Source organism: Enhydra lutris, unplaced genomic scaffold (assembly GCF_002288905.1).
Source record: "Enhydra lutris kenyoni isolate GAN:26980312 unplaced genomic scaffold, ASM228890v2 scaffoldscaffold37, whole genome shotgun sequence".
In the NCBI taxonomy this organism is placed as follows: Eukaryota; Metazoa; Chordata; class Mammalia; order Carnivora; family Mustelidae; genus Enhydra; species Enhydra lutris.
The window spans coordinates 12,493,818-12,520,192 of record NW_019154121.1 but is presented as its reverse complement, the minus strand read 5'-3'; the positions used below and the strand labels follow the sequence as shown (position 1 = coordinate 12,520,192).

General features: G+C 41.1%; 1 protein-coding gene across 1 annotated transcript in view; it reads right to left on the bottom strand.

Annotated features, from left to right (window-relative positions):
* The window catches only part of LOC111154482 (RAB38, member RAS oncogene family), a 57,826-nt gene that overhangs the window by 11,905 nt on the left and 19,546 nt on the right, over positions 1 to 26,375 (bottom strand). The window contains exon 2 of the mRNA XM_022514095.1: positions 20,342 to 20,622. Coding sequence (XP_022369803.1) covers positions 20,342 to 20,622 — 281 coding nt within the window. The remainder of the gene's footprint in view (positions 1 to 20,341; positions 20,623 to 26,375) is intronic.

The following is a 26,375-nucleotide window of genomic DNA, read 5'->3' as shown; positions in this document are numbered from 1 at the left end:
CCTACTCAGAATCAGTCCAAAGCACTAAACTGAGGGCCAACCAACAGGGCTCCAACTTAATTCTCCTGGCTCATGCCTACCGACGCCCCTTACATTAGCTGGGCTTCAACTGAACTGTGCCAAAGTCCATTCCCTCAATATGCTTTGCTTGGCTTGTTCTTACTCCTTCTCTATCTGTAGGCCCTCTGCCTACAGAGTGAACGTATCTCATTTGGAAGCAGTTAGCTACTGACATCTAACCGATTCACAAGTACTTCATTTTACTCTGCTTTGAACATTCAAGTGAAATTTGGATACACTTCCCAGTTTCAGAATCTTCTCGGTATCTTGGATTTTTACTTTTTGTGTATTTACTTATTTAAGAGTAAAGATGCAGTAAGAGGACTCAGAACTAACCTAGTTGCTAGCTACATAACCTCAGGGAAGTCACCAAAAGTCACCATGCATGCAATTGTGCATGACTGGTGCCTCCATTTCTTCACCTATAATTGTGGTAAAAATAATGTCATTTTCACAAGGTTGTTGAGGATGTTAATAAAACCTGGTGAGCTATGTGAAAGAACTCAGCAATTGTGTCAGTGTATAAAAGCCCTGCAAAAAAAAAAACAAAAACAACAACAACAACAACAAAAAAAAAAACACTTGAGGAATAGCACAACATTGCTTAAAGATTAAGTTATATATGAGAATGTTTGGAAGGACAGACATAACATACTTCTTTATTAGAGTAAGGTATGTCAAAGTGGGTTCTGAAGTTTCGTAACATGGTACAGGGGGAAAAAAAGGCATCTTATGGTTAAGTAAGTTTAAGAAAAGTTAAGTTAAAAATGATTCAAAGATGTTTTGTGAACCCTGGATTCCTCAGAGTCCTAGTAGCTCACAGAACGTGGCGTGGGATTCAACTTCTTGCATTAAATGGAGAAGAGTTTTGGCATCTTGAGTGGGAGGATGTGAGGGGAACAAAAGCAACACAGCAGACAGGGGAACAGAGGGTAAAGGTCCACAACAATAATGTGGATCTAGGAGAGGTGGATTCACATGGGGATGAGAGGGTTGGAAAGAAGCAAGCAGTTCCCCTTTCCTCTTCCATCTCCAAGTAGAGAACAAGTGTGCGTTATTGCATCAACACATCTGATCACAGAACTCTCATCTCATGCTCTGTCTTACAAAGCTGGTGTTGCCCTACGCCCAATCTGGCATTACTGATGGGGAGTAGTGGCAGCATATCTAGAAGCAGTTGTGGATGGCCGAGGGGTGGAGTGGATAGAGACATCTAGTAACTGACTCTCTGTTCTACTTTTACCTTTTACCTTTACCTTTTACCTTTACCTAGGTGCCGCAAGGTATTTTTACCTTTTCTTGTTTTTCTGAGCCTAGCCCCAGATGAAGTTTGTGTATTTTTTTTTAAATGTGACTAAGAGAGTTGAGAGAGATAAGGCAATAATAAAGTTAGAGACAATGGCCCTGGTTGGTGATGATAAGTTCCTGACATTATCCCCTCCGGGAGCTTTCCCTGGCGGATGTTGGGTAGGGCTCTTTGGTGCTTCCATTGCAACCTCCGTGGTCGCTTTAATCATGGAAGGCTGCAAGGACTTCCAGCAGCTTACTAGATATTAAACTTCTTGAGAGCAGAAAGTGGCCCTTTTATGCACTCGGAGTGTAACCAGCAGCTTATATAGGGCCTGTTGGCACATACGTGCTCATCAAGTAATTTATGAAAGAACTGAGCTGTGAAAGGGCAAGAGAAATGGACCAATACCAATTAAAATCACAAGAAAATATCGTGATCTCTTTTCTGTTGTTGTCTATTACACTGAACTTCCTTTAAACTCAGGACAGCTTTAGACAGATAATTAAGGGAGCTGGGTCCTAGCCCTGACGTCACGACAAACTAGCTCGGTCACTCTGAACAGGTCACGCCTTCTCTTTGGCATCAGTCTGATCAGCTGTGAAAGAATAGAATTTATATTCTGCCTTCCTTTCAAACAGGATTGAAGGTGACTTGAGACTATCGTCAGCCCTTGACTAATGCAGTTAAACTGGTGGAAGTTCTAAGAATAATGTTCCTTTAAATGGGAACTATTGCCCAAATTGAGAGTTTAAGAACAAGACACTTACTTAAGCAATCACTTACTACAGCAAGTGTACTCTATCAACATGATTAGCCATAAATTTTTGGTTGCAAAAAATCAGAAACCCATCTAAGGGTAGCTCCCAGGAGTGACGGAACTGCTGAAGGATCCAGACAACTTCAAGAACTTTTGGAAATATAATTGGGCTTTCAAACACCATCAGCTTGCTTCATTCTTCTCTATTTCTTCTCTATCTGCCCAGCAGCTTTTTGCGTAAAAGGTGGGAGAGAGCTTCCAGCAGCTTCTGGGCTTACATCCTCACAGCTTTGCCCCCCAAAAGGAAAAGGCCTCTTAACCCCAAACTCAGCTGTAGGAATGCTGGGGAAGACCCCGAATGAGCCTGGCCACCTGTTCAGACTCAAGACTTCGAGACTAAAACAATTCTAAGTCCAGGAGAGAATGGCCCAGGACCAGCCCCACTCAGGTCATGTGGACATGATTAGCCAATTACAATGGCTTGAAGACAGTATGCAGGAAATGGTAACTTCCATTTGGATAACCCGTGGGGGGACCTGAAAGGGGACGTTTGATAGCAGAAGCCCAAAACTTGTCACGGAGGAATCAAGGCAAAATCAGGAAACTTTCTGTTGTATTTACTTTACAGCTTTTTGGACATTTATAATCTCCTACAATAATGTGTGTTCGTACTGTAGACAGACATAAGTAAGGTATGATTTTAAAAAGAAACAGAAAAATATTTTTTCCATAGAGTTGCACATTATTAAACAGATACAGCTCTAGTGGCATCTGATAACTTTCACATATGCAGAATAAGTGGACGACTAAAGCTCTTACATTGACCATGCACAAAGAAGTCAGTAGAGTTGAAACATACATGATCTGAAAAGAAGTACCTCTTCAGAAAGGTAGGAAGTAGTTGCTTAATAATTTTTTTTGAAAAGGAATAAAAGAGGCTCTTGGAACTTAAGACTTAAACTTAGTTCTGATTTTCTGGTTATTTTTATAGATTTCCATGGAATTAAGTCAATTTAAAAGGACGATAACTTTGCCAAGTAAAGCAGATTTCTGTTTCAAATGCAAACTTTCACCAAAACCTTAACTGTGTTCCTGAGAACCATTTAAGATGTACTACATGCTTTCCTCCATTACAAAATATGATTCAGAAGACAACTTAGCTTTTCTTATGGACCCTGGGTTCCTTTTACTTTTTCTGTCTTCCTTCTTTTGCTGGTGTTGTGTACATGTAGCTTTAGGTCTACAGCTATAAGATATAAGCCAATTCTGTGTGTTGACAACTTAAGAGTAAATATAGCCTAAAATGGATAGAGTACTTTTTAATAGACCCCTATTTCTGATTAATAGAGACATTAAAATGTTAACAGTGAAATCAGTTGGTGGTTTAATTACAGATAATTTTTTCCATCTATTTTATAATTCTGGTTACTTTATAAGTTATTTATAAAGTGTACATACCATGTTAGCATCCACATTCAGAGGAGTGATTAATCTTGAATCATGAATAGTGTAGGTCCTAATATCTTTATTTTACTTTCAAAGCCCAGAAAACAGGAAGGAAACAGCACATCTATAAATATTTCATGAACTGGAAAATAAAATTATGGAGTATGAATGGAAACTTGTGTAGGTTTTACTCAGAGATGTAAAGCAATCCATAAGATTGAGTCTAGAGAAAATTAAGGATGAAAAGCTCAGATACAGAAATTCTAACTCTACAGTCATGAGTAACCCAGTGAAGAAAAAAGAGGAAGGAGATCAAAAAGAAACCAGTTTGACTACAGGAACATCTCAGTTAAGATTAGGTTTTAAAGTAACATGTACAACAGGTAGGGGAAGGGAAGTAAACTCAGAATAGATTCAAGGGGGGCCTGAGCTCATCCAGATAGGGTCAGGATGTACAAACCAAGTCTAAGGACATGCCTGGAGAAATAGATAAAAGTAGAAGAAGACAGTGCTGGGGTTTAATCAGAGCCAAAGAACTGATCACAAAGGGAAAGCCTAATGCTGAAATAATGCGACGTGAGGTTAACAGATGACACAGAGAAGGCCAGGCTAACATAACAAACTCACTTCCCTCTCTTCTAATAATAATGATTTCAGATTGAGCAATCAGGAGCCTGCCTTTCAAATGTTTTGTTTAGTAAATGCCTCTCATCACGTCCTGTGAACAGGGGGCTGTGGACTGGTTCCAAAGTAAAATGAGTAGATAGTGCCACAGAGCTCAAAACCCTGTTGGGAGCTAACCACATTTTTATCAGAAGTTTGCATGAAGTCGTAAAAGGCATTATGAGCAAATTTTTGTTAGTCCCACAAATAAGAGACAGAAGTGACATGATGAAGTGTGGATTTTAGAGTGTTCTCAGAGAGATATAAACACTTGGCAAGTATAAATTAGCTCATCATTTTTGAAAATCTATATGAATGTATGTAATCAGAACTGTACAAACATCTATTCCCTTTGATCTAATAATCTTTTAAGAATAATACCCCATTTAAAAAATCTTAAATACATAAAATAATTGATATATAAAGATATTCATAATGACATTATTTATAATAGTGACAACTGAAAACTGTCAAAATACAGAATGAGAAGAGGAGGGTCAAATAGAGGGGATGCTATGGCGCATACTTATGGTACAATATGATTCAGTTACTAAAAATGACATCTACAGAGAGTTTGCCATGGAAAATGTTCATGATGAATTTTAAAGTTGTATATGATATGACGTAATTAGGAAATACGATGCTAACAGTGATCAATCCTGAGTGGGAGCTTCTGTGTGATTTTGTTTTTCATTATCAAGTCCCATTTTTCTAAACTAGGTAAGATTTACTTTATCCACATTGACATTTCCACTCATGCCCTGATTATCTACACATTATACAGTATCTCCTCTTCCTTTCTAACAGAATCCTGATTAGTCATAGGTAGCAAAAACTGGATTTCCCTGGCTTCTCTGTGCTAAGGGTAGTTATGATTAATGAAATATAAGCAGAAATCTATTTAGTAAATTTCTGGTAAAACTATTGTTTCCTAAACTTTAAAAAAGAGGAGGTGGGGTGGGAAAACTCCATTGTTTACAGGTCTTTGCCCTTACCCTATCCAGAATACTTGCTCCTGTCTAGAAACCAGTATAACAGGCATTAAGTCTAAGCTGTTCCCAACATTTCCACCTCCCAGGGTCCATGACCACTGAGTAGAGATAGGACCTATGAATCTGATAGGATACTCACTCCTCTAATTAGATTACCTTACATAAGACTCCATTATATGGTGTGCCTGGGTGGCTCAGTGGGTTAAGCCTCTGCCTTTGGCTCAGGTCATGATCTCAGGGTCCTGGGATCAAGCCCCACAGCAGGCTCTCTGCTTAGCAGGGAGCCTTCTTCCCTCGCACTCTCTCTGCCTACCTTTCTGCCTACTTGTGATCTCTGCCTGTCAAATATATAAATAAAATCTTAAAAAAAAAAAAAAAAGACTCCATTGTAGATGACTGGAGAGAGATTCTCCCTCTGACCTTGAAGAGGTAAATTGCCATCTTGTGAAAGGCCATGTGGCTAGAAACTGACGTCAGCCTCTAGAACCTGAGAGCAACCCCCAGTCAACAGCCATCTGTCATTGTTTTTAGGGTCTTTTCCAAACGTGTATGGATATAGCCTTAACTGAATTTGACATTTTACTTTTAGCAAAAGTAATAGATTAAAATGAAACTGGAATCACAGATTAAAACCTCAGAAGAGAATTTACTAGATAGTAGTACAAAATCCAACACATGGGCCTCAATGATCAGCAGCTTAAATCAGTAGTCTAAGATCTTATTTGACAGCTTACCAATTGCAAAACTAAGGAGGCTTTTCAATGACCATGAGTGTAGCATGTCAACAATTTGCTATGGCTGTTAAAATAAATTAAAGCAGCATAATACTACAAAAAATTAAAAATGTGATCAAAGTAAGGTAGGTTAAAGCCTCATTATATCATGCTCTGTCTAGTCTGTCTGGTATAGTATCAACAGCTCTGGCCACTACACTAAAAAAAGGCAGACGGGCCAATTACAGAGCACCCAGGTAGGGAATCAGAATGACAAGGTTCTCAGAGCCACTTCACATGAACAACGAGCAGGAGTTCTTAACAAAGAATTTCACAAAAGAGTGAAGAATCAGAGGATTTGTGAAAGTCATTAAGAAACTCAATATTAGAAACTTCCAAAATGCAAGTATTCTTCAAATGTTAAATATCATCATTTTGAACATTGTTGGCAAATAAAAGCTGACTTGCAGTCTACATGATGAACTTAATTTACAAAGTTTGTAAATGAAACTTAAGTTTGCATCACTGCTCTCAGAGGTCGATTTGAGTATCTCCCACCTCTCTAAACCAAATGAAAGCCATGCTCCAATCATCTCCTGGAGACCGGTCTCCGTGAGACCACCCAGGGACTTGAAAGAAAGCGCACTGTTGATAGCATTGAGGGAGAAAACGATTTCATCACTTTCCTACTTTGCTTTTTAGACCCCCCAACTAGCAGAAAGGCAGCAAGTAAACCCAAGTTTGATGCCTTCAAGAGAGAGCCTATGCTGTGTAATCTTTTCTTGTCCATCATTTTCCCACTTTACTACTGAGGATAGCACAGGAAAAGAAGATGAAATTTCAGGCTACTTCCATGTAATCTTATTAGGGTTCTACACTGAGAAGAGTTCACCGAGTTCCAATCTTAGCTTTTCCAGAAAATACCTGGGCTGTCTACTACTTCCGCTCTCCCTGGTCTCTTTTTCCCATCCAAATGTGGGAGTGCCCTGAGATCAGTACTTGGTCCTTTGACCTTTTACCTGGACTTTTCTCCTCAACTCCAGAATGATGCACAACCGTTTGCTGGACATCTGCTTTTAGGTGTCTTCTAGATGTTAACATACACAAAACTAAGTCTAGCTATCTCCTCACAGACCCCTCCACACCTCAGGATTCCTACCTCAGAAAATGGCAACTCTCTTCTAGCGGCTCAGGCGAAACACCATGGAGCCCTGCCCAAATCTTCTCTTTCTTGCAGAACCTTCCCTCAGATGGTCAGGAAATCCTATCTGCTACCTGTTCAAATCTACGTGTAGAGTTTGACTACTTCCCACAATTTCTCTTTTGTAGGTGCTGCAGTCGAGTCCCAGCTAATGTCCTGCTTCCAGTTTTTCCCACTACAATCCAGGCTCAACATGACCACCCAAATGATTGCTTAAATCAAATCATATCACAACCCATCTCACTGGAAGCAAAACCCAAAGTTGTTATAATGCTCCGAACACTCAGCATGACCCTGTGACCTCTCTGACAAAAAACAAACAAACAAAACAACACCTTTGAGTAGAGTGAAACCTTCCCTCGTCACCTGCCTGAAAGGGTTCCCCTTCCTTTGAACTCTTTCCTGTATCCTGTGCATATGCACCACACTACCTCTACACTCCTTCCTTGCTTGAATTTTCTTCTCAGCATTTAGTTCAGCATTTAGATACGTTGCACATATCGTTTTATTACCTGTCTCCACCATGACAATGCAAGCCCCAAGAAGGCAGGGATTTTATTTGTCGTGTCCCCTGGTATAACTCTGCTGCCTAGAACGGTGCCTGTCACATAGAGGAGAGGTACTCAGTGACTATTTGAAGAATGAATGAATGAAACTATAAAATAAGTAGTTAGACCACAAGATCATTCCCAAGTCCTCTCCAGATCTATTTTCCTGTGTTTCTGCTCAATGGTAGAGGAAGATATAATGACATGATAATCTGGGGGTTAAGTGTGGGCTTCTCTTACTGTGGTAACAGTAGACCTCTTTAGACCTTGATGATTTGACATTATTGCTCACATCTGTCCTTTACAAAATCTGAAACACAAGAACTAAACTTATAACCAGATGAACCAGAGGTGATAATTCTCTTTCCAAAGAACTCTTCCTCTTCAAAGGGACTTACCCAGGGAAAGTGGTCATAATGAGCTTTTTGAGGTATTGCTAAAAAATGGGACTTACACACAGTGTTTCAGAAACATACTGTATGCGTAATGCTAGGCACCCCATTGCTGACACCCCCTCTTTTACCTTGGGAACCCTGGGGAACATGAAAATCAGAGGACTTGCCCTATGGTTTACAAAGATTGTGCCCATCCTAGAAAATTCAAAGGGATCAAGAATTAGAAAAGTTATCCATAGAGAAATTCCTTCCCCTGGAGCAACCTTTGACAGGCAAGTGATTCTTGAAAGATGATTCTACCTCATTTAGTTCAAGGAAATAGATTTACAACTCTTGATTTTTCTGTCATTGGCTTTTCTACCTTATACCTGGGACAATCTAATCACTTCAGGATATCCCTGAACACATCAGGCTAACCTAGTCTTCGAACAGTGTCCTAGCATGTCAGGTCAATGGACAGGCTGCTGAGAAGCAGCTGCTGCTTCTCATTTATATCTAATGGATGTTGCTTTTTCCTCCAATCCCAGCAGGCTAGCCCAAGAAATCAATACCTCACTAGTCAGTGAGGCAGACGGAGATGAAATAGGAAGCCTTGGGAGAGCAGGGCTGCCGCCCACAAATCTAAGGCCATTTGCTTCAAAGATGGCAAACAAGACACATCAAAGAAGGTAAAGGACCACAAAACAGGGACAAACAAAATCAATACTGAAAAAAAATGAAGTAACACAGAGAGGGGAGAAGGCAAATATGTTTTAGTAACAAAACCCCTCCTGACACAGGAAGCAGCCCTTCCCAAAAGGTTCTGACAATGGTTCCGACAGAGGAGACACAGCTTGTGCCTGTTGTTTTTCTCTCCAAGGTGGAACACTGGTACAGAAAAAACCAGGCAGATCCAGAATCAATCAGACCTGGGTGTAAATCCTAGCTCTGAGACTTAGAGTTGTGCGACCTTGCGTAACTTACTCAAATCCTGTCATGCTTTAATTTCCACATTACAAAATGCAGATAAAGTCACCCTAATGTTCAAAGAAACTCTAATGAGTTAAACTATATAATGACTAAGATTGTGTCAGAAATGAAGTAGACAAACAACAAAAGGCCAAAGAGTACGTGTACCTTCTAGGTAAACATGACAGACTTACCAAAAATGCTGAAAAATTGATTTCAAGGAAACAAAATATTTCACTTAGAATCTCAAGAATTAAAAGAATGTGAAAATGTGCAGCAGCATTCAAGAGATTTCAATGCACTTTTTAAGGAATCTGAACATAATGAATAATGTAGTGGATTTACAAGAACAAGGCCTTTGAATAGAGAGATCTGGGTTCTAATTCTGACTCTGCCCCTTGCTACCCATATGATCATGGGTAAATCATTCAACCTCTCTAAGCCTCAGCTCCTTAATTTGTAAAACAGGCATAATAACAGGATCTCATTCATAAGGGTTTGTGAGAAGTAAATGAAATAAAGCATTCAGGACAAGGCCTGTTAAGAAGAGTAAGGGTGGTGGGGCGCCTGGGTGGCTGAGTGGGTTAAGGCCTCTGCCTTTGGCTCAGGTCATGATCCCAGGGTCCTGGGATCAAGCCCCGCATCAGGCTCTCTGCTCAGCGGGGAGCCTGCTTCCTCCTCTCTCTCTGCCTGCCTCTCTGCCTACCCGTGATCTCTGTCTGTCAAACAAATAAATAAAATCTTTAAAAAAAAAAAAGAAGAGTAAGGGTGGGCTTCATAAATATAAAGTTTCACTATTATTCTTAATAGTAGGATTTTTTGTTGTCCTGTATTTACAATTTTCTGGTGAATGATAACGCTATTAATTCTGCAGCAGTGACATGTTCTTACTTAAGATATCTCAGAGGGGCGTCTGGGTGGCTTAGCTGGTTGAGCCTCCACCTTTGGTTCAGGTCATAATTTCAGGGTCCTGGGATCGAGTCCCACATCAGGCTCCCTGCTCAGTGGGTGGCCTGCTTCTCCGTCTCCCTCTACACCTCCCCTCACTCATGCTCTCTCTCTCTCTCTCCTTCTCTGTCTCTCAAATAAATAATAAAATCTTAAAAAAAAAAAGATATCTTAGAATAAAAACAAAAAGCTTATCTTTACTTTTAAGAATACCCAGGATCTCCTAACGGTGGCTTCTAATGTCCCTCTGCACAGCATCCCTTGAAAAGGAATTTCTCTCACTAGTCCTCCTTGGACTTTCCACTGGGGACATTCTCATCCTTGGTGACAAGGAAGCTGTCTTACTCTCAGGCAGAGGCAACAGCCTTTCCCACAGCTTGCATAGAAGTCACCAATTTTTTATGGATATTGATACTGTATTATAACTATTTGTCTTTGTGAGTTTCCTTCCAGGAGACTCACAACTTCTTTTTTACTTTTTAAAGATTTTATTTATTTATTTATTTGTCAGAGAGAGAGAGCGTGCACACAAGCAGGGGGAGTGGCAGTTAGAAGAAGAGGGACAAACAGGTTCCCTGCAGAGCAGGGGAAGCCTGAAGTGGGACTCGATCCCAGGACCCCGGGATCATGACCGGAACCGAAGGCAGTTGCCCAACCAACTGAGCCAGGCACCCCGACACTGGAAACTTCTTAATGGGAAGAACCTGTGCCCTTAAGCATCAGGGCCCCACTGCTTGGCGAAGCAGTCTACATAAATACATAGTAGCTATCCGAGGACTGCTTGAGGGATGAATGAATGAATGAATAAACAAGTGGATGAATTAACAAAATATAACACAAGTCATCTTAACTAGGGTGCTTATCAAAATCACCGGAGGACTATTTTCCAAAGACATATTTTGTGCCCCTCCAGACACCTCAGAGCAAGGCTGAGCCATGTGCAATCTTGGCATGCTCCTCAGGAGTTCCTGATCTACACCTCTTTAAGAATCATTGTCACTGGGGCACCTGGGTGGCTCAGTGGTTAAGCCTCTGCCTTCGGCTCAGGTCATGATCTCAGGGTCCTGGGATCGAGCCCCGCATCGGGCTCTCTGCTCAGCAGGGAGCCTGCTTCCCCCTCTCTCTCTCTGCCTCCTTCTCTTTCTACTTGTGATCTCTGTAAAATTAATTAATTACTTAATTAATTAATTAAAAGAATCATTGTCACTGGGGCACCTGGGTGACTCAATTGGTTAAGCATCTGACTCTTGATTTCAGCTTGGGTCATGATCTCAGGGTGGTAAGATCGAGCCCCACATCAGGCTCCATGGCAGTGGGGAATCTGCTTGAGATCTCTCCTTCTCCCTTCCCCAACCCAACACTTGTGCTCTCTCACTGTCTCTCTAAAATAAATAAACGAATCTTTTTTAAAAAGTCATCGTCACTGGATTGAGTTCTGGACTAGATCTGAAGTCTCAGCCTGGTTTCTCCACTCAAAATCATTCAAAAGCTTCTTTGCAACTCCATTTTACTAGTAGTAAGAAAAAAACAGTATGATAGCCGTTGCGCGTGGCTCAAACGACAATTACTGAAGGAAATGAGAGATGACTGTAAACAAGATGACAGGAATTTCAATGAGGAGAAAACTGCTAAATTGTGATCCTGGGGTGTGAAGGAGGAGTACGCTGGATAATAAGATCCACAGGCTAATGGGAGATTCTTGTGGGTTCTTATGTGGCATGACCAAGCAAACAATCCTGCAGTTCCCAGTGTAGGCCCTAAGGCATGAAGGGAGGGGGGGGGGTGTTTCCCTCATCTTCATTTTCCTTCTCTGCTCCCCCTCCACACTGCAGGGCACTACAACCTCCCTGCTGTGCAAAGTGTCTATAGAGCTTTCTGGATGAAAGGAGTTATATAATGGAGAGTCCTCCTGGGAAATACAGCAGTAAATTAATTTTTCTGCTTCTGCACAGCTCTCTAAGGACAGAAATATCCCACCAAGGGGAGGGAAAAGAATAATACAGTAAAAGAATCTCCTGAAAGAGTCCTTGAAAAGCAGTGCAGCAAAATGTTCTGTCCCGTCCAATAACCACCTGCCAAATGACCGCTCTGCTCATGCGAGCCACTGAGTTGGTGGACAAGACAGAGGGTTTCCCAGTGCAGCGCAGGGACCAGGCACCTAAAGAAAGAACCTTAACATAACTGTGATAAGAGATGGGGGAAACTACCTGAGAGTCGGTAATGGAGAGCGCTTGAGCCGAGTCCTGAGGGAAGACTCGAGAGAGACAGGTGCATAACTGTAGGAAGCATGTCCCAGACAGGGGGAATAGCAAAATATGAACAGGGGTGTGATGCAGTTTAGTGTCACTAGGGGACAAATGGAGGGACAAGGTAACCAGAGACAGAGCCTGGAGGGGCAAGAGAGAACCTCACTGTGGGGTTTTCTGTGCTCAGGAATGGAGGGGTTCTGAAGGGTGAGTAACCTGGTTCTAAGGGACCATGAGTTAGAGGTCCAGGTGGATGTGTGGTCTCCACATCAGATGATCTGATGGGCAGAAAAGCTAATGAATTTAGTTTCAGATGTATGGGTTTTGAAGAGTTGTCTAGGCGATATCCAGGTAGAGATCCAGAAGGGTATGAAGCCTGAAGTTTGGGAAGGAAGTCTTAGTTGGAGATCAAAATCCAGGAGGAAAAAGGACTCCAGAAATGTAAATTAATGAGCATGGCTGTGCTCCGATAATACTTCATTTACAAAATAGGGGGCAGGCTACACCTGGGCTGCAGGCTACAGTTCACTGAGCCCCGTTCTAAGGTGTCTAAATTTGAGTCAAGTTGAGCCTACAGAAGATCTTGGATTATCTTGGGTAGGTTGAGTTTTTAGCACCATACAGTATAGACTACCGCGGGCAAGTTTTTAGCACCATATAGTACAGACTACCATGGCACAGACTACTATTTAAGGCCATCGTTTCCTTTCTTTTTTTTAAATGATTTTAAAGATTTTATTTATTTATTTATTTATTTGAAAGAGAGAGGGCAGGGGGAGAGACTGGGAGCGAGGGAGAGAAATTCTCAAGCAGAGTCCCTGCTGAGTGTAGAGCTTGACACGGGGCTCAATCCCAGGACTCCGAGATAATGAGCTGAGCTGAAACCAAGTCGGCTGCTTACCCAACTGAGCCACCTAGGCGCCCTGCCATCACGTCCTTTAAATGATGTCTTCTAACTTTGCTCTGATTTCAGATTGGGCCCTTCCTTCAATGTCCCTAAGTACAGACAGCTCTCATCAAATCAGCTAAAATTCCAAGGTTAAATGTGCTGGGAGCAAGTAAGTCAGTGAAGGCACACCTTATAAGCTCATTTAAATTCTTTGGCAATGGATGCCTAAAATCTGGAATATCTATTTCCTATAGAAAATTCCGACATTTTAAGAATAAGAACTGGCACCTCATAGCATGTCCTGAACTCAGAAAGGCCTTAATATACATCATTCCCCACACAGACCTGGACAGTCACTCAATACAAATTGTGTTGAATCAGTGAATGCACCAGTGACTGTCGAGAATTTTCTCATGGTTTGACATTTGAAAAATGGGAATAATCAGAGATGGCCTACTACCCAATTTAAAAATAAAAGGTTTTTTTTTTAATGGTGTTCTATATTTAAAGACTTATTTATTTATTTATTTATTTATTTATTTGACAGACAGATCACAAGTAGGCAGAGAGGCAGGCAGAGATAGAGAGAGGAGGAAGCAGGCTCCCCGCTGAGCAGAGAGCCCGATGTGGGGCTCGATCCCAGGACCCTGGGATCACGACCTGAGCCAAAGGCAGAGGCTTTAACCCACTGAGCCACCCAGGCGCCCCTAATGGTGTTCTATATTTAACCCACTAAAAAATGAATTAGAATGATTCTCCACCCATACCCAGGTAATTATCTATGCATTTCCAATTTGTATAAGGACATTATGTTTCTAAGTGCCTATTTTCCAGAAGCCTATAAAATAAATGATAGGTGATTCTACTCTTCAAGCAGCTTCCAGAAAAACTAGCCACTTCTTAACTGCTGCATATTTCAGCCTGCAGGGTAATAATAATAATGATAATAATAACAATAAAGAACTCAGTAAACAAGGAAACACAGAAAACTTCCCTTAACTGAGAATTCTAGGCCAGCATTTCCTAAGCATGCCCCACTACTGTGTTAAGTATTGCACATGATCAAACATATTTAGGCACTTCTGCCTGGTGTCGTCTCCTCTTGGAGAAGACACTAGAAAAAGCCATTATTTGTATGGCACACCATCACTTTAGAAATCTACACCGGTACTGGGGCATATTTTGATTTTGAAATGTTAACATATGAAAGAACAAAATGAGTATGTTAGAATAAAAAAAAATAAGATAGTGATTATACAGCTTTAAAGAAGTCAACTACATCTCAGCTTTTTATTTCTTGCAAAATGGTAAATAAGAATAAAGCCTACACCATAGGCTCAGGCTAAGGCACAAAAATCTTTGCATGAAGGTCCCATATAGCAACCAGCAAGAAATACAGCCACAGTTCTTACTGGAGATTCAGAATGCATATTAGAATAGCAAAGTCCCGAGAAATCCCACAGCAAGGGAAGCTGTAGTTCAGGTTGGTTTTCTCAAATGTATTTGACCATGTGTATTAATCCATATTCTCGGTTTCAAGACGGCATCTGAAGCAAGCTAAGTATGAAATAGTTTATTCAAGAGATATTGTTTGTATACTTTGCAGGATTATTCAATAGTCTAAAGAAATGGGCTCAAGCCTAAGCTTCCAGAAACTCAAACCCCACAGAGAACAGGCCTGATGAGGACACAGCTGCCAGCCACCATGGAGCACTGGGTCCTATAAATCCACGAAGCTTCAAGGAGCTCAGCTTGAATGCAATTGAACCTGGGACCAACAGTGTTTCTCTTTCTGAGTCAAGCATGGGACCTTGCAGACTCTGCTGCTTCCCAAGGATGCAGGCTGCTCTTCTTACACCTACTCCCCACCCCCCACCAAAAATGGATTTGGTATTGCACCTTCTTCTTCTAGTTGCCCAATCAGTATGACTGGTAAAATCTACGTCATATGCCTGTGCTCTGGCTGCAAAGAGAACCAAAGAAGAAAGTTTTATGGGTTCTTCCTGGGGAGGTAAGCCGGCTGTGGCTGGAAGTTCCCCAAAGAGAGCAAATGTGCCATAATCACTAGAAATCCAAAAACATGAAAAATATCCACTATGCTGAGGACCACCACCTCTTCCCTGTAAAAAATGAATAATTTCTTACAGAGAGCCCTGCTGAGTATACTCCTTCCCCCAGAAGGACACACATCAACATTTTTCTCTTTAACTGCAGGGAAGACACTAAAACTGAGTGGAGTTTAATGTAAGAAAGTTTCTTCCTGGGGTACGTATTGATTTTAGAACATTCTGAGAAAGAGGGTGGGCCTAAAAAGTCACTATATCTAGGATAGAAATCTGCCAGGAGTAGGACACAAGGTGGAGGGGAGCATGAGCCAGGGGCACTGCAGGTCTGTGATCTTGGCTCCTGTCACTACCATTGGAGAGATATTACTGTTCCATTATTTCCCATCTACCCAGGCATTTTCCTGGTGTCCTGTTTCTAAACACAGCCACATGTGAACCACTGCACCATAAAAGCAGGATGGAATAGTCTGGAAAGGACAGAGATACAGAAATAGACTCTTCCACTGAGTGTAGCTGCTGTGTGCACCAGAGCTGAGTATGGATAGTGACATCCAGCCCCGTGGATGGGCAGAGGAAACAAATGACAGGGATGTTATGTTTGAGGGGTAGCTTTGGTGTATATGTGTAATCAGGCATAATGTATATATTATGTCACTTAATGCTCTCGACAACCCTAGAAGGTGGGTGGGTGTGGCCATAAAAGCGAATCTTAAAGGAGCAACTGGAGGATATTCAGGCCATGGCACAACTATATACCAGGTAAATGGGCCAGCAGGTAGCAGAGCCCCACCGGCCACTGAGAAGGTCCCAGAAGATAGGACTCCCAACACTGGGGATGGTCCAACAAGAACAGACCAAGGGTCTCATCCTAAAGAAACAAATCTACCAAAATGTATTTTGAGGACTGGGTTTGGCCACAGAAATACATAAAAGAGACATTATTAGAGTTCAGGTATGATGCATTCAGGGAGAGGTTCTGGAGCTCCTGATCGATAGGATGATTGTGTAAATCTAAATTACAACCCAGGAATGGGGGTGTTACAATAACTATCCTAGGACAGCAGAATACACCAGGAATGTCCTTGGAAAATGGGACATGTGATCACTACAAGAATCCATCATCTGGTCCTAGTGAATCCACAGGTGGAATTCAAGCAAACACGGCTGAGAAAGGGAAAGAATGCCAAGGTTGAACACTAAAAGAAATTCGACTTAGGAGAGACAGTTTTCCCTTTTATTCCTTTGATTTTAATATTTGAAGAGATGGTATAAAAGTGATGGTGTAAAAAGTGATGCCAGCTAGCATACATTTTATTTTTTTTGCTCTTAATGCACAGCCAGAGGCTACCATGAGTGTTCCAGCAACAGCAATGAGACAGGAGAACTCTCACGGAAAGTCATTCCAGAAGACTGAAGAGCAAGAGGGCAAATTTCCTTTAGCAGTAGGGTCAGCAGCAAGATGGACGCTAGTCCTAGTGAGTGAAATTCAGCTTCAGAAATGGCCAAACCACAGTGTTGTTACAAGACATGGCCATGGAGACAAAGCCAAAGGTTATGGCCTTTGGTGCATTTAAGTTGTAGAGACGTGAAAAAAAAGGAAATCAGATGTTTATCACCAGACAGAATGATTACTTCATCACACAAAAGGACTTTAATTATTAGTAGATTCACTTTCTAAGAGAAAGGTCTCTATGGGAAATGTTCCCCAATCCCAAACGTTGTAATCAAAGAAGAGGTGGACCGCAGTCTCCAAATGCTGCCATCTTGTCTTCAGGTAGACAGTCTGATTTGAAGATTTTATTTATTTGAAAGAGAGATAGAGAGTGAGAGAGAGAGCACAAGCAGGGGAGAGGGAGAAGCAGGCCCCCTGCCAATGGGCTCCCCCGCCAGGAAGCCCAATGTGGGGCTCGATCCCGGGACCCTGGGATCATGACCAGAGTCAAAGGCAGATGCTTAAATGACTGAGCCACCCAGGAGCTCCCAAAGATCTTTTAAAAAAGACTTTTGGAGCAGTTTGACACTCCAGCATCCACGCTGCAGTACTGTTCCAGAGATTCAAGATGCTGACTTTGCATACTAACCTGGCACCGGGGAGACACGTTCGTTATGAAGACATTCAGGACAATCTCTATAGCAGTACGTTTGGAGGGAAGAAGATGTTGAATGCAATACAATGAGGCCTTGTGCCCTCTTTAGCATTTCAGCGCACTTCAGGCTTGTGAAATCCCTCCACCCTCTCTCTGTACAAAGCTTCTCTTTAAAGTTTACACTGGCAGGGATTTGGAGGATTAAAAATCCCGTATCTAAGTACCGTGGGTCAGTCAGTCCTTAAGTTAATGAACCTCATGCTCTTAAGCAGGGTTTGACTGCCATGGTCAAGCAAGAACCGTCAGAGTGAGGTGAAAGGAAACATCCAAGAGTTTCTTCAGTCCACAAGCAATTCTAGCTCTCCCTGCAAATTCATAAGTCTTTTTCTCTCTTTTCTTCTCCTTTTTTTTTTTCTTTTCCTAACATTTTCCCCCAACACTGTATATATTTACTTATACTTTATTGTTCGTGATCATTATCCACAAGGTCATGATTCTGTTTTATACATTTCTATATTCCCAGAGCTTGGTATATAACAGCTGTTCAGTAACATTGTTGAATGAATGAATGAATGAATGAGTGAGTGAGTGATGGAAAACTCCCTCACCATAAAGATATGAATCATTCATTCCAGTTTGCCCTTCAGATGGAAAGTAACCTATTGAGGGAAGGAATTCTCGAAGGAGAGCAATTCTTTTGAAAGAAAGGAATTTGAAGGAATATGCTGAAGCTGTATAAGGAAATTCAGCATGGAGCTAAGAAATAAGAATGGGTAAATTCACATGCATTTTTTGCCATGTAAAATGAAAAAAGCCAGGCTAACATCCAAAATCAAACTATAAAAAAATGTCATATTTCTGGGGTACCCAGGTGGCTCAGTTGGTTGAGCGTCCAACTTTTGATCTCTGTTCAGGTCTTAATCTCAGGGCCATGAGTTCAAGCCCTACATTCAAAAAAAAAGTCCTATTTCTCAAATTTCTAAACCTCATCAGACCTTTGAGTTTTGCTCTACATTTTTCTCTTTATAGGAATCATCCCTCAAACAAACAAACCAAAAGGGTTCACTGACAAGAAAAGTAGAAAGACAACAGTAAGTGATGGATACTCTGTTGTGAATCAAAGGAAAAATCCTAAGAAATAGGGGGAAAGAAGGGTTTTGGAAGAGAGGAGAAAAGCATACTAAAAGTGCACCATGGCTCTAAGAAGGAAGGCAAAAACCCCAGGAACTTCTGGAAGTAGCAACTTCCATACACAGGCCAGCTCACAGATACCATTGAGACAGGAGGCAGACACTGAGACTGTCCAGGTCTGCAGCTGGAACAAAAAAGCCTCCCAACTATGACCGAGAAAGTGGCACCACCACCCTCTTCTCCGTCTCTATCATCCCACAAACCACTCAGTTGCTTAATCCCCATTGGTGTTTAAACTTCAGCGAGGGATACCTGGGTGGCTCAGTCAGTTGAGTGTCTGCCTTTGGCTCAGGTCCTAATCTCAGGGTCCTGGGATCAAGCCCCATGTTGGGCTCTCCACGCAGCAGAGAGCCTGCTTCTCCTTCTCCCTCTGCCCCTCCCTATGCTTGTGCTTGTTCTCACTCTCAAATAAATAAATAATTACCTTAAAAAAAACAAACTTCAATGAGAGTCTCAAATCAGGTTTTTCTTTCCAATCCCTACACCATTTACCCTCATTCAAAGCCTCACCATTTTCCCATAGGAATGTAATGACTACCGTGTTACTCTGCCTCCTATCTTTCCCTAGTCCCTAGGGAAAATCTGACCATCCTGCTCTCCAGCATAGAACGGGTCAGAGACTCCTCCTCAGTCTATTTGAATGACGTCCACTCACATTATATTTTCAAACCATTCTCTAATGATTGCTTAAATGTTTACAATAAGGCCTTCATGTGATTTCCCTAAGTAGAAAGACAATGCCTATCTTTTTCACAGCTGAATCCCAAGCAACTAGCAAAGTATTTGTGCTCTGTCTTTAATATGTTTTCCACAAATAAATAAAAATGGGAAAATTATGATCTAAAACTATGCAGAATGCATTCCTAATAATGTTAAATTTATATATTTATATGCAAATACATACATATTATATAAATATACAATATAGATTTCAATATACAATTCGTTTATAAATATAAAACATATAAATTATTTCATATATTTTATATTTATATTTTATTTCATATATGTATATATTAAAAATATATTAACAAAATATATGCACACAGGAAATAGAAAAATACAGTAGAACATTTTTTTTTAATTTATGCTTTTTTTAACTTTCAAATTTTACCATATAAGCTTTTTTCTCTCTCTCTGAGATAAAAACATAGGCAAAAACAAAAGGGAACAGAGCAAAAACCATGCCTCTGACAAATCAGATAGCAGCATGGGGCAGAATGGGAAGAATAATGTCCTTATCATGCCACACTGGGTTCTTCATCTTCCCGCCTTGATTCTGCCCCATGCCCTGCTACTCCTCTGCCCACCAGAAAAGTGAAAAGTGCCAAACAACATAGTGTTCTTCACAGTTACACTTGCTGCCTACTCTCTAATTCTACTGTTCCAGTATTTCCAATGTGATAGTTCCACATTCTTGCCACCTTTTCATTTTTAGGGCAAAGCACAATTCCTGCATGCAAAAGAACACATTAAATATTGATGGAATAAATTAATTAATACATGGATAAGGCAGTGACATTGAATGGAAGACCCATTTCTTTCATTGACTCTAAAATCGTACTTACCTAATAGGATTGTGTGAGGACTAAAGGAGAAAATGCTTATAAAACATGCCTAACATATAGTAAGTGCTTGATAAACACAGTTATTAACCATTATCACTGAGACCATGTACAAGTTGCTTTTTACTCTCTTAGGCAAATACATCTTAAATTGTGGATAGTAATTTCTGCCCTGCCCGCTCATGCCCTTGAGATGAGAAAGAGCTTCAAGCCATTTGGGAACCACAAATCACTAGACAAACACATATTAACATCATGATGATGATGACAATGATTACATGATTATTTTCTTTGTGCATCTTGCCTAATACCTTTCTCCTTTTAGGTCACATTACCTTTGCTGATGTTTCAAACCATCCTACGAAACCGTGCTCCTTGCAGAACTGGTCCATCTTGAGGCCATTGTTCATGAGCACGTCCTTCCCCTGGTCACACTTGTTGGCCAACAAAACCACTGAAACTGGTTTGCCATTAGGGAGACTCAACTTTGAGTCCAAATCATTCTTCCACTTTGTCACTGCTTCAAATGTAGCTGGCCTGGTGACATCGAAGACAATAAATGCACCCATTGCTTCTCGGTAATAGACCCTTGTCATGTTCCCAAATCTTTCTTGACCTATCACCAAAAAGAAACAGAAATCAAAGCCTTATTACAATTGTAAACAGAAGCACATCTTGGAGCCTCAGGAGGCCTCCAGGATGAGCAGACCGCTCAGGAAAGTGCTTCAGTGCCTCACGGTACAGAGTCAGCTCAATACACAGTCGCATACCTTTGTTTTTGATCTTTGAGTCCAGAAGGGATTCAATTATTTAACAAGTATTTTATTTACTAAAACTTCTGTATACCATATAATGTTCTAGAACTGTGCTAGCAGAGCATGCCACTGGCCACACACAGCTACTTAGGTTTAAATTAATTAAAATTAAATTGACTTTAAAATTCATTTCTTCAGTTACACTAGCTACCTACATTTCAAGTGTGTAGTGAATAAAAAAAAATTTTTTTTAAGTGTGTAGTAACCACGTATGGCCAGTGGCAACAGGATCAGATGACACCAATATATCATATTTCCATTACTCCTGTATGTTCTACTGGACAAAACTGCTCTAAGCACTTGGGATATAACAATTAAAACATGAAAATCCCTGTCATCGTGGAGCTTATAATTTAGTGGGGTGACAGAGTACAAATGATAAACATAATAAACATAACTAAACTATGTAATATCTTAAAAGGCACCCACAGTCAATACAATTAAGGGTAGTAGGAGCTAGCATTTAGTTCTATTTACTAACCATCAGAAATGCAGCTTACATAGATAATCATGAAGGTCCGATTACTATCACCATTTTACAGTGAGAACGTTGAGACCTCAAGAGCCTAAGTAACTTGTGCTAATCATACAGATAGTGAGCTTCGGAAGTTGGAATTCAAATCTGAACTTTCTGATTGAGAGCCCATAGTCACTTGCCAACATTGAATCCTCTCAACTACCAAACCATTAGTCTTAGACTATCTCTCCTCCAGGCTTTTGTGCCAAGAGTGACCCACTCAACTCCACTGAACAGATAACAGATATTTCTATCGGTGCCGGTCTCCAGACTACATGCTTGAAATACAACAGTAAACCAGATGGCCTTAAGTACTCTACAATCTATTGGGAGAGAAAAGCCCTCTGACAGAGAAAGAGAGAAAGGCAGGCATGCAGGCATTGGTCTTATTCAGTCCAATCAACTAGAATCATTTTTGTTCTGATTCTTAATTTTTAAGTGAGTGTTGGCCATTTTGTTAAACACTCTAAGGTTAGTCTTCCTCATCCGCAAAATGGCAGCAATAATGTGTACCTCACAGGGCTGTCAAGTGGATGAAATGAATGAACATATAGAAAGCATCCATTATGAGACCTTAGAACTTACTGGTCCTTGAGGTTTCCATGCCTTTCTTCAGCATGTTAAAAATTATGAAAGACAATAGGATGTAGGTAGTGAAATCAGATCCAGAGCAGGGTTTACAGCAAAAAATTACTGGACTTTCCATCGATTAACAAAATGAAATGAATCCTATTGTTTGTAACTCTAGCCACTACTAGTAGCAGAAGACAGGTGCTTAATGAAGGCTGGGTTTGTATTTTTTGAACCCTAAACTCCAGAAGTGTAAGACCAGACAAAGGCCTTTTATTCTGATTTGGTCACTTATTTATGGTAAGAGTCTAATAAAGTTATGTAAATTAAAACAAAGCAAGGTGTGTATTTAATAAGCCAACATGTAGCAAAAAGAATAAAATGCCAAAACTAGCAGGTATCTCAGAAGATCCAGGTCAACATCTCGAAGAACACTTCACACTTAACTTTGAACACAAGATGTTGTGGTGGTGAGTTTGAATTCATGTTAACAAACTCTTTTGCAAGCACTTGAGTGGCTCAGTTGGTTAAGCGTCTGCCTTCAGCCCAGTTCATGATCCCAGGGTCCTGGGATCCAGCCCTACATCAGGCTCCTTGCTCAGCAGGAAGCCTGCTTCTCCCTCTCCCTCTGCAGCTCCCCGCTGCTTGTGCGCTCTCTCTCTCTCTCTCTCTCTCTGTCAAATAAATAAGTAAATCTTAAAACAAAACAAAACAAAACAAACAAACAAAAAACCCTTTGCAGATTGTTATAATCACACGAGCATGCACATTGCAGAGCACTGCAGATTTTGAGGACATGATCCATGAGCACTGAGTGAAAACGGATGCAGGTCAAGGTTCTGTCTTAGTGGTCCTAGTGGACAAGTGTTTGTGTTCACACATGTATCAGTGGAAAGAAGAGCATTCTGTAAGGGCCAGCACATGACAACCCTAAAACATTTCTTACACGTTTTTTTACCACAGAAGCCTTTCTTTGTCCCCCACAATCTAGCCAATGAAAGAAAGTGGCTTAATACTCTTCATATGACACACAACCCGCAGTTGAACTTTTATTTCTCCCAAATGAGTTTTAGATTTCTTTTATTTCCCTTCCTTTTTTAGTTCCTAACACAAACAGTGATCCCCTTTAATACTGCTCAGGATGGCCATGACATTTCAAGAAGAGAGGGGGAAAAAAGCCCTCTGTGATCATTCAGGACTCCAAAAGCCTCTGGGCTTTGGGCAGTTGTCTTATGATCCCTTGCAGGAACTAATCAGATGAAAGGCAAAGTCATGGGTTATTCAATAATCTACTTGTCCAGAGTTTTCATAGTAGAGTAAGGAGGTCCTCAAGAAGAAAGATCTTTACAGTTCCAATACATGGCAAAAGGTCGTTTTGAAGACCATGCAAAAAAGCAATGTATAGGCTTAACACCTTCATAGGAATTCAAAAAGGACAATCTGTGTATTTGTGTGTGTGTGTCTGTGTGTGTGTGAGTTTGTGAGGGTAAATGTGCCAGATCAGGAACAAGGGGGAAAAAAGTGATCTTTGTAAATTGAGGTCACTGAGCCCGCAGACTTGAAAAGTTTGTATTTCCGGGGTTCCGGCAAGAGGTCATGTTCAGACAAAGGCATTTCCAGTGCTCACATTTTATCCTTCCTTTGTCAGCTGATAGCTCTCTCTCTGCTGCTTCTTATGAAAAGAATGAGAACCATGTGACTTTTCATGAGTGCCTACGTATGGGCAACATAGAGACCTGGTGAATTTATCACAGGTAATTTACTTAAAACAAACAAACAACAAAAAAACACAGTTCAAAAATTTCCAGTGGGGTTAGAGCACTCATTCAACGTACATTTACTGAATAGCTAATATGGCCCAGGCTCTGTGTTTTCTGCTGCAAATACATAGTTTTTTTGCCCTTGAGGAACTTCTAAACTAAGACATGTCCTATTGGATGCCTGCTCCGAAAATGACCCAATTCACCATGTAGGCTCCCATTTCTCTTGGACTCTACACACACATCCATGGCCATGTCAATGTGACTCCCAGCTCCCAGACAAGTTCAATGACAAAGCAACGAACTGAATCACAAGAGTTAACACTGTGGCTGCAGCGATCATTTGGAAAATCTTACTGCAGAAGGCAATAAATTGAATGGGTCTTAGTCTTAATTACTGGTTACCAGTGCAGCCTTAGACAAATGCATTTCTCTCTTTGAGACTCAGTTTTCTCACCTGTAAAATGAATTTGTTCTAGCTGACCTCTAAGGTCCCTGCCTGCTTTCCTGCTTCTAGAGTTAAAATATTCCTAGTAAATCAATGCTTGGCCTCTATCCCAACAGCCTTCAGTGGTCCATTTGGTGTCACAGACTTGGCTAAAAATACACATAGGTAACAGAGTCATAATGTGTATTTAATGGTATTTTCTCTTGGTAATTAATACTCTAGAGATATTCTCAGTGGGCACAGCCAAGCCAGGAATCTTCTACATAAACATAGAAACAATGGGAGGAAGCAACCTGGATGTTCTATTAATCTGGGCACATTCTTTTTGCCATTCCACCACTAACCTACTGGCTCTATGAGTTCAGATTAGCGACTCCACCATTCTGAGCCTATTTTCCTCATTGCTAAAATAGTGGTTTGCATACCTGAAACTAAATTCATTACTGCCTCCGGCAACCCTTCCAATCACCCTCCACGGATGCAGGCTTCCAGCTCTCCACTTGCTATGTCCCAGTGTTCCCTCCAGTGCTCAGCATCACTAGTCACACTGCCCCTCTGAGTGCTACCTTCAAGCCATCTTCTGACTCTTTCCTCACCCCTCTGCCTAAAGGGTCTCCAACATTCTACCAAAGCTTCTGTTTTAGAAGCAGGTCCGGATCATCACCACCCCCCAACCATCAGCACTGCTAATGCTCCCATTTAAGCCCTCCCCTGGAGCCCTGACAGCTCCCCAAGGAGGCTCTCAGCATCTCAGCTCTCATCGCTCCTGCTCTCCCTCAAAATAAAGACAAACACAGGTCTTCAGACATTTTGGCAGTGTAAGAGATCACCAGATGGGCATCCACTGGAAGGAAATGAAAATACTATCTTCAAGAGCTATCTGCACCCCCAGGTTCACTGCAGCATTGTTCATAAGGACTGAGACATGGAAACCTCTTAAGTGTCCATCAGTGAAGGAATAAAAAAAGAAATGTGGTATACACATGCAGCGGGATATTATCAGCATGGAAAGGAAGGAAATCCTGCCTTTTGCAACAACATGAGTAAAAGCAATGAGAGCATTATACTAGGGGAAATAAGTCAGAGAAATAAAATACTGTAATGATCTTACTTATATGGAGAATCCAAAAAAGCCAGACTGGTAGGGGCACCTGGGCGGCTCCATTGTTTAAGCATCTTTTTCTTGATTTCAGCTCAGGTCAGGAGATTGGCTCCGCGATGGGCATGGAGCCTGCTTGGGATTCTCGCTCTCCCTCTCCCTCTGCCCCTCCTCGCCCACCCCCCATCACTCATGTGCTCTCTCTGTCTCTTTCTCTCTAAAAAAAAAGAAGCCAAACTCATAGAACAGAGAGTAGACAGGTGGTTGCCAAGACAGGGAGTAGAAGATATAGGGAGATGTTGGCCAAAGGGTATAAGCTTCCAGTTATAAGATAAATAAGTTCTGGAGATCTAATGTACAGTATGGTGATTATACTTAAAAATGCTGTATTACATACTGCAAGCTGCTAAAAGAGTAGCTCTTAAGTATTCTCACCACATACCAAAAAAATGGTAATTATGTGAAGTGATGAAGGTGTTCAACCTAATGTAATCATTTGAAAATATATAAGTATATTAAACCATCACACTGTACAGCTTTAATCTACACAATGTTATATACCAATTATATCTCAATAAAGCCAAAAAAATATCCTCTTAGGTATTTAGAGAATACTCATTCCTGGGTCCTGCTCTTCAGAGATTCTTACCCTGCTAGTTTTGTGTGGGGTCCAGGAAGCTGTTTCTAAGGCCTCCTTCGGTGAAGTCTTTAAACCCTATTTTTATCAGAATCCATGTTCAAAAGGCAAACATTACCCGTATGCTCCACTGCCTTAGCCCTTCAGTGACACCTGCTTAGAAACAGACACCTTGGGGCGCCTGGGTGGCTCAGTGGGTCAAAGCCTCTGCCTTCAGCTTGGGTCATGATCTCAGGGTCCTGGGATTGAGCCCCACATCGGGCTCTTTGCTCAGCAGGGTGCCTGCTTCCTCCTCTCTCTCTGTCTGCCTCTCTGCCTACTTGTGATTTCTGTCAAATAAATAAAATTTTTTAAAAAATAAAAGAATAAAAAAAGAAACAGACACCTTCATTATTAACAATGCACAAGGAGACTTTGGTTCCAACCACCTTTCCAAACTCCTCCTGTCACTCCTTCAACAAGCTTCATGGCCATGCCACAAGGGAATACTTACTCTCTCTAAACACACCCTCCATTACTGCCT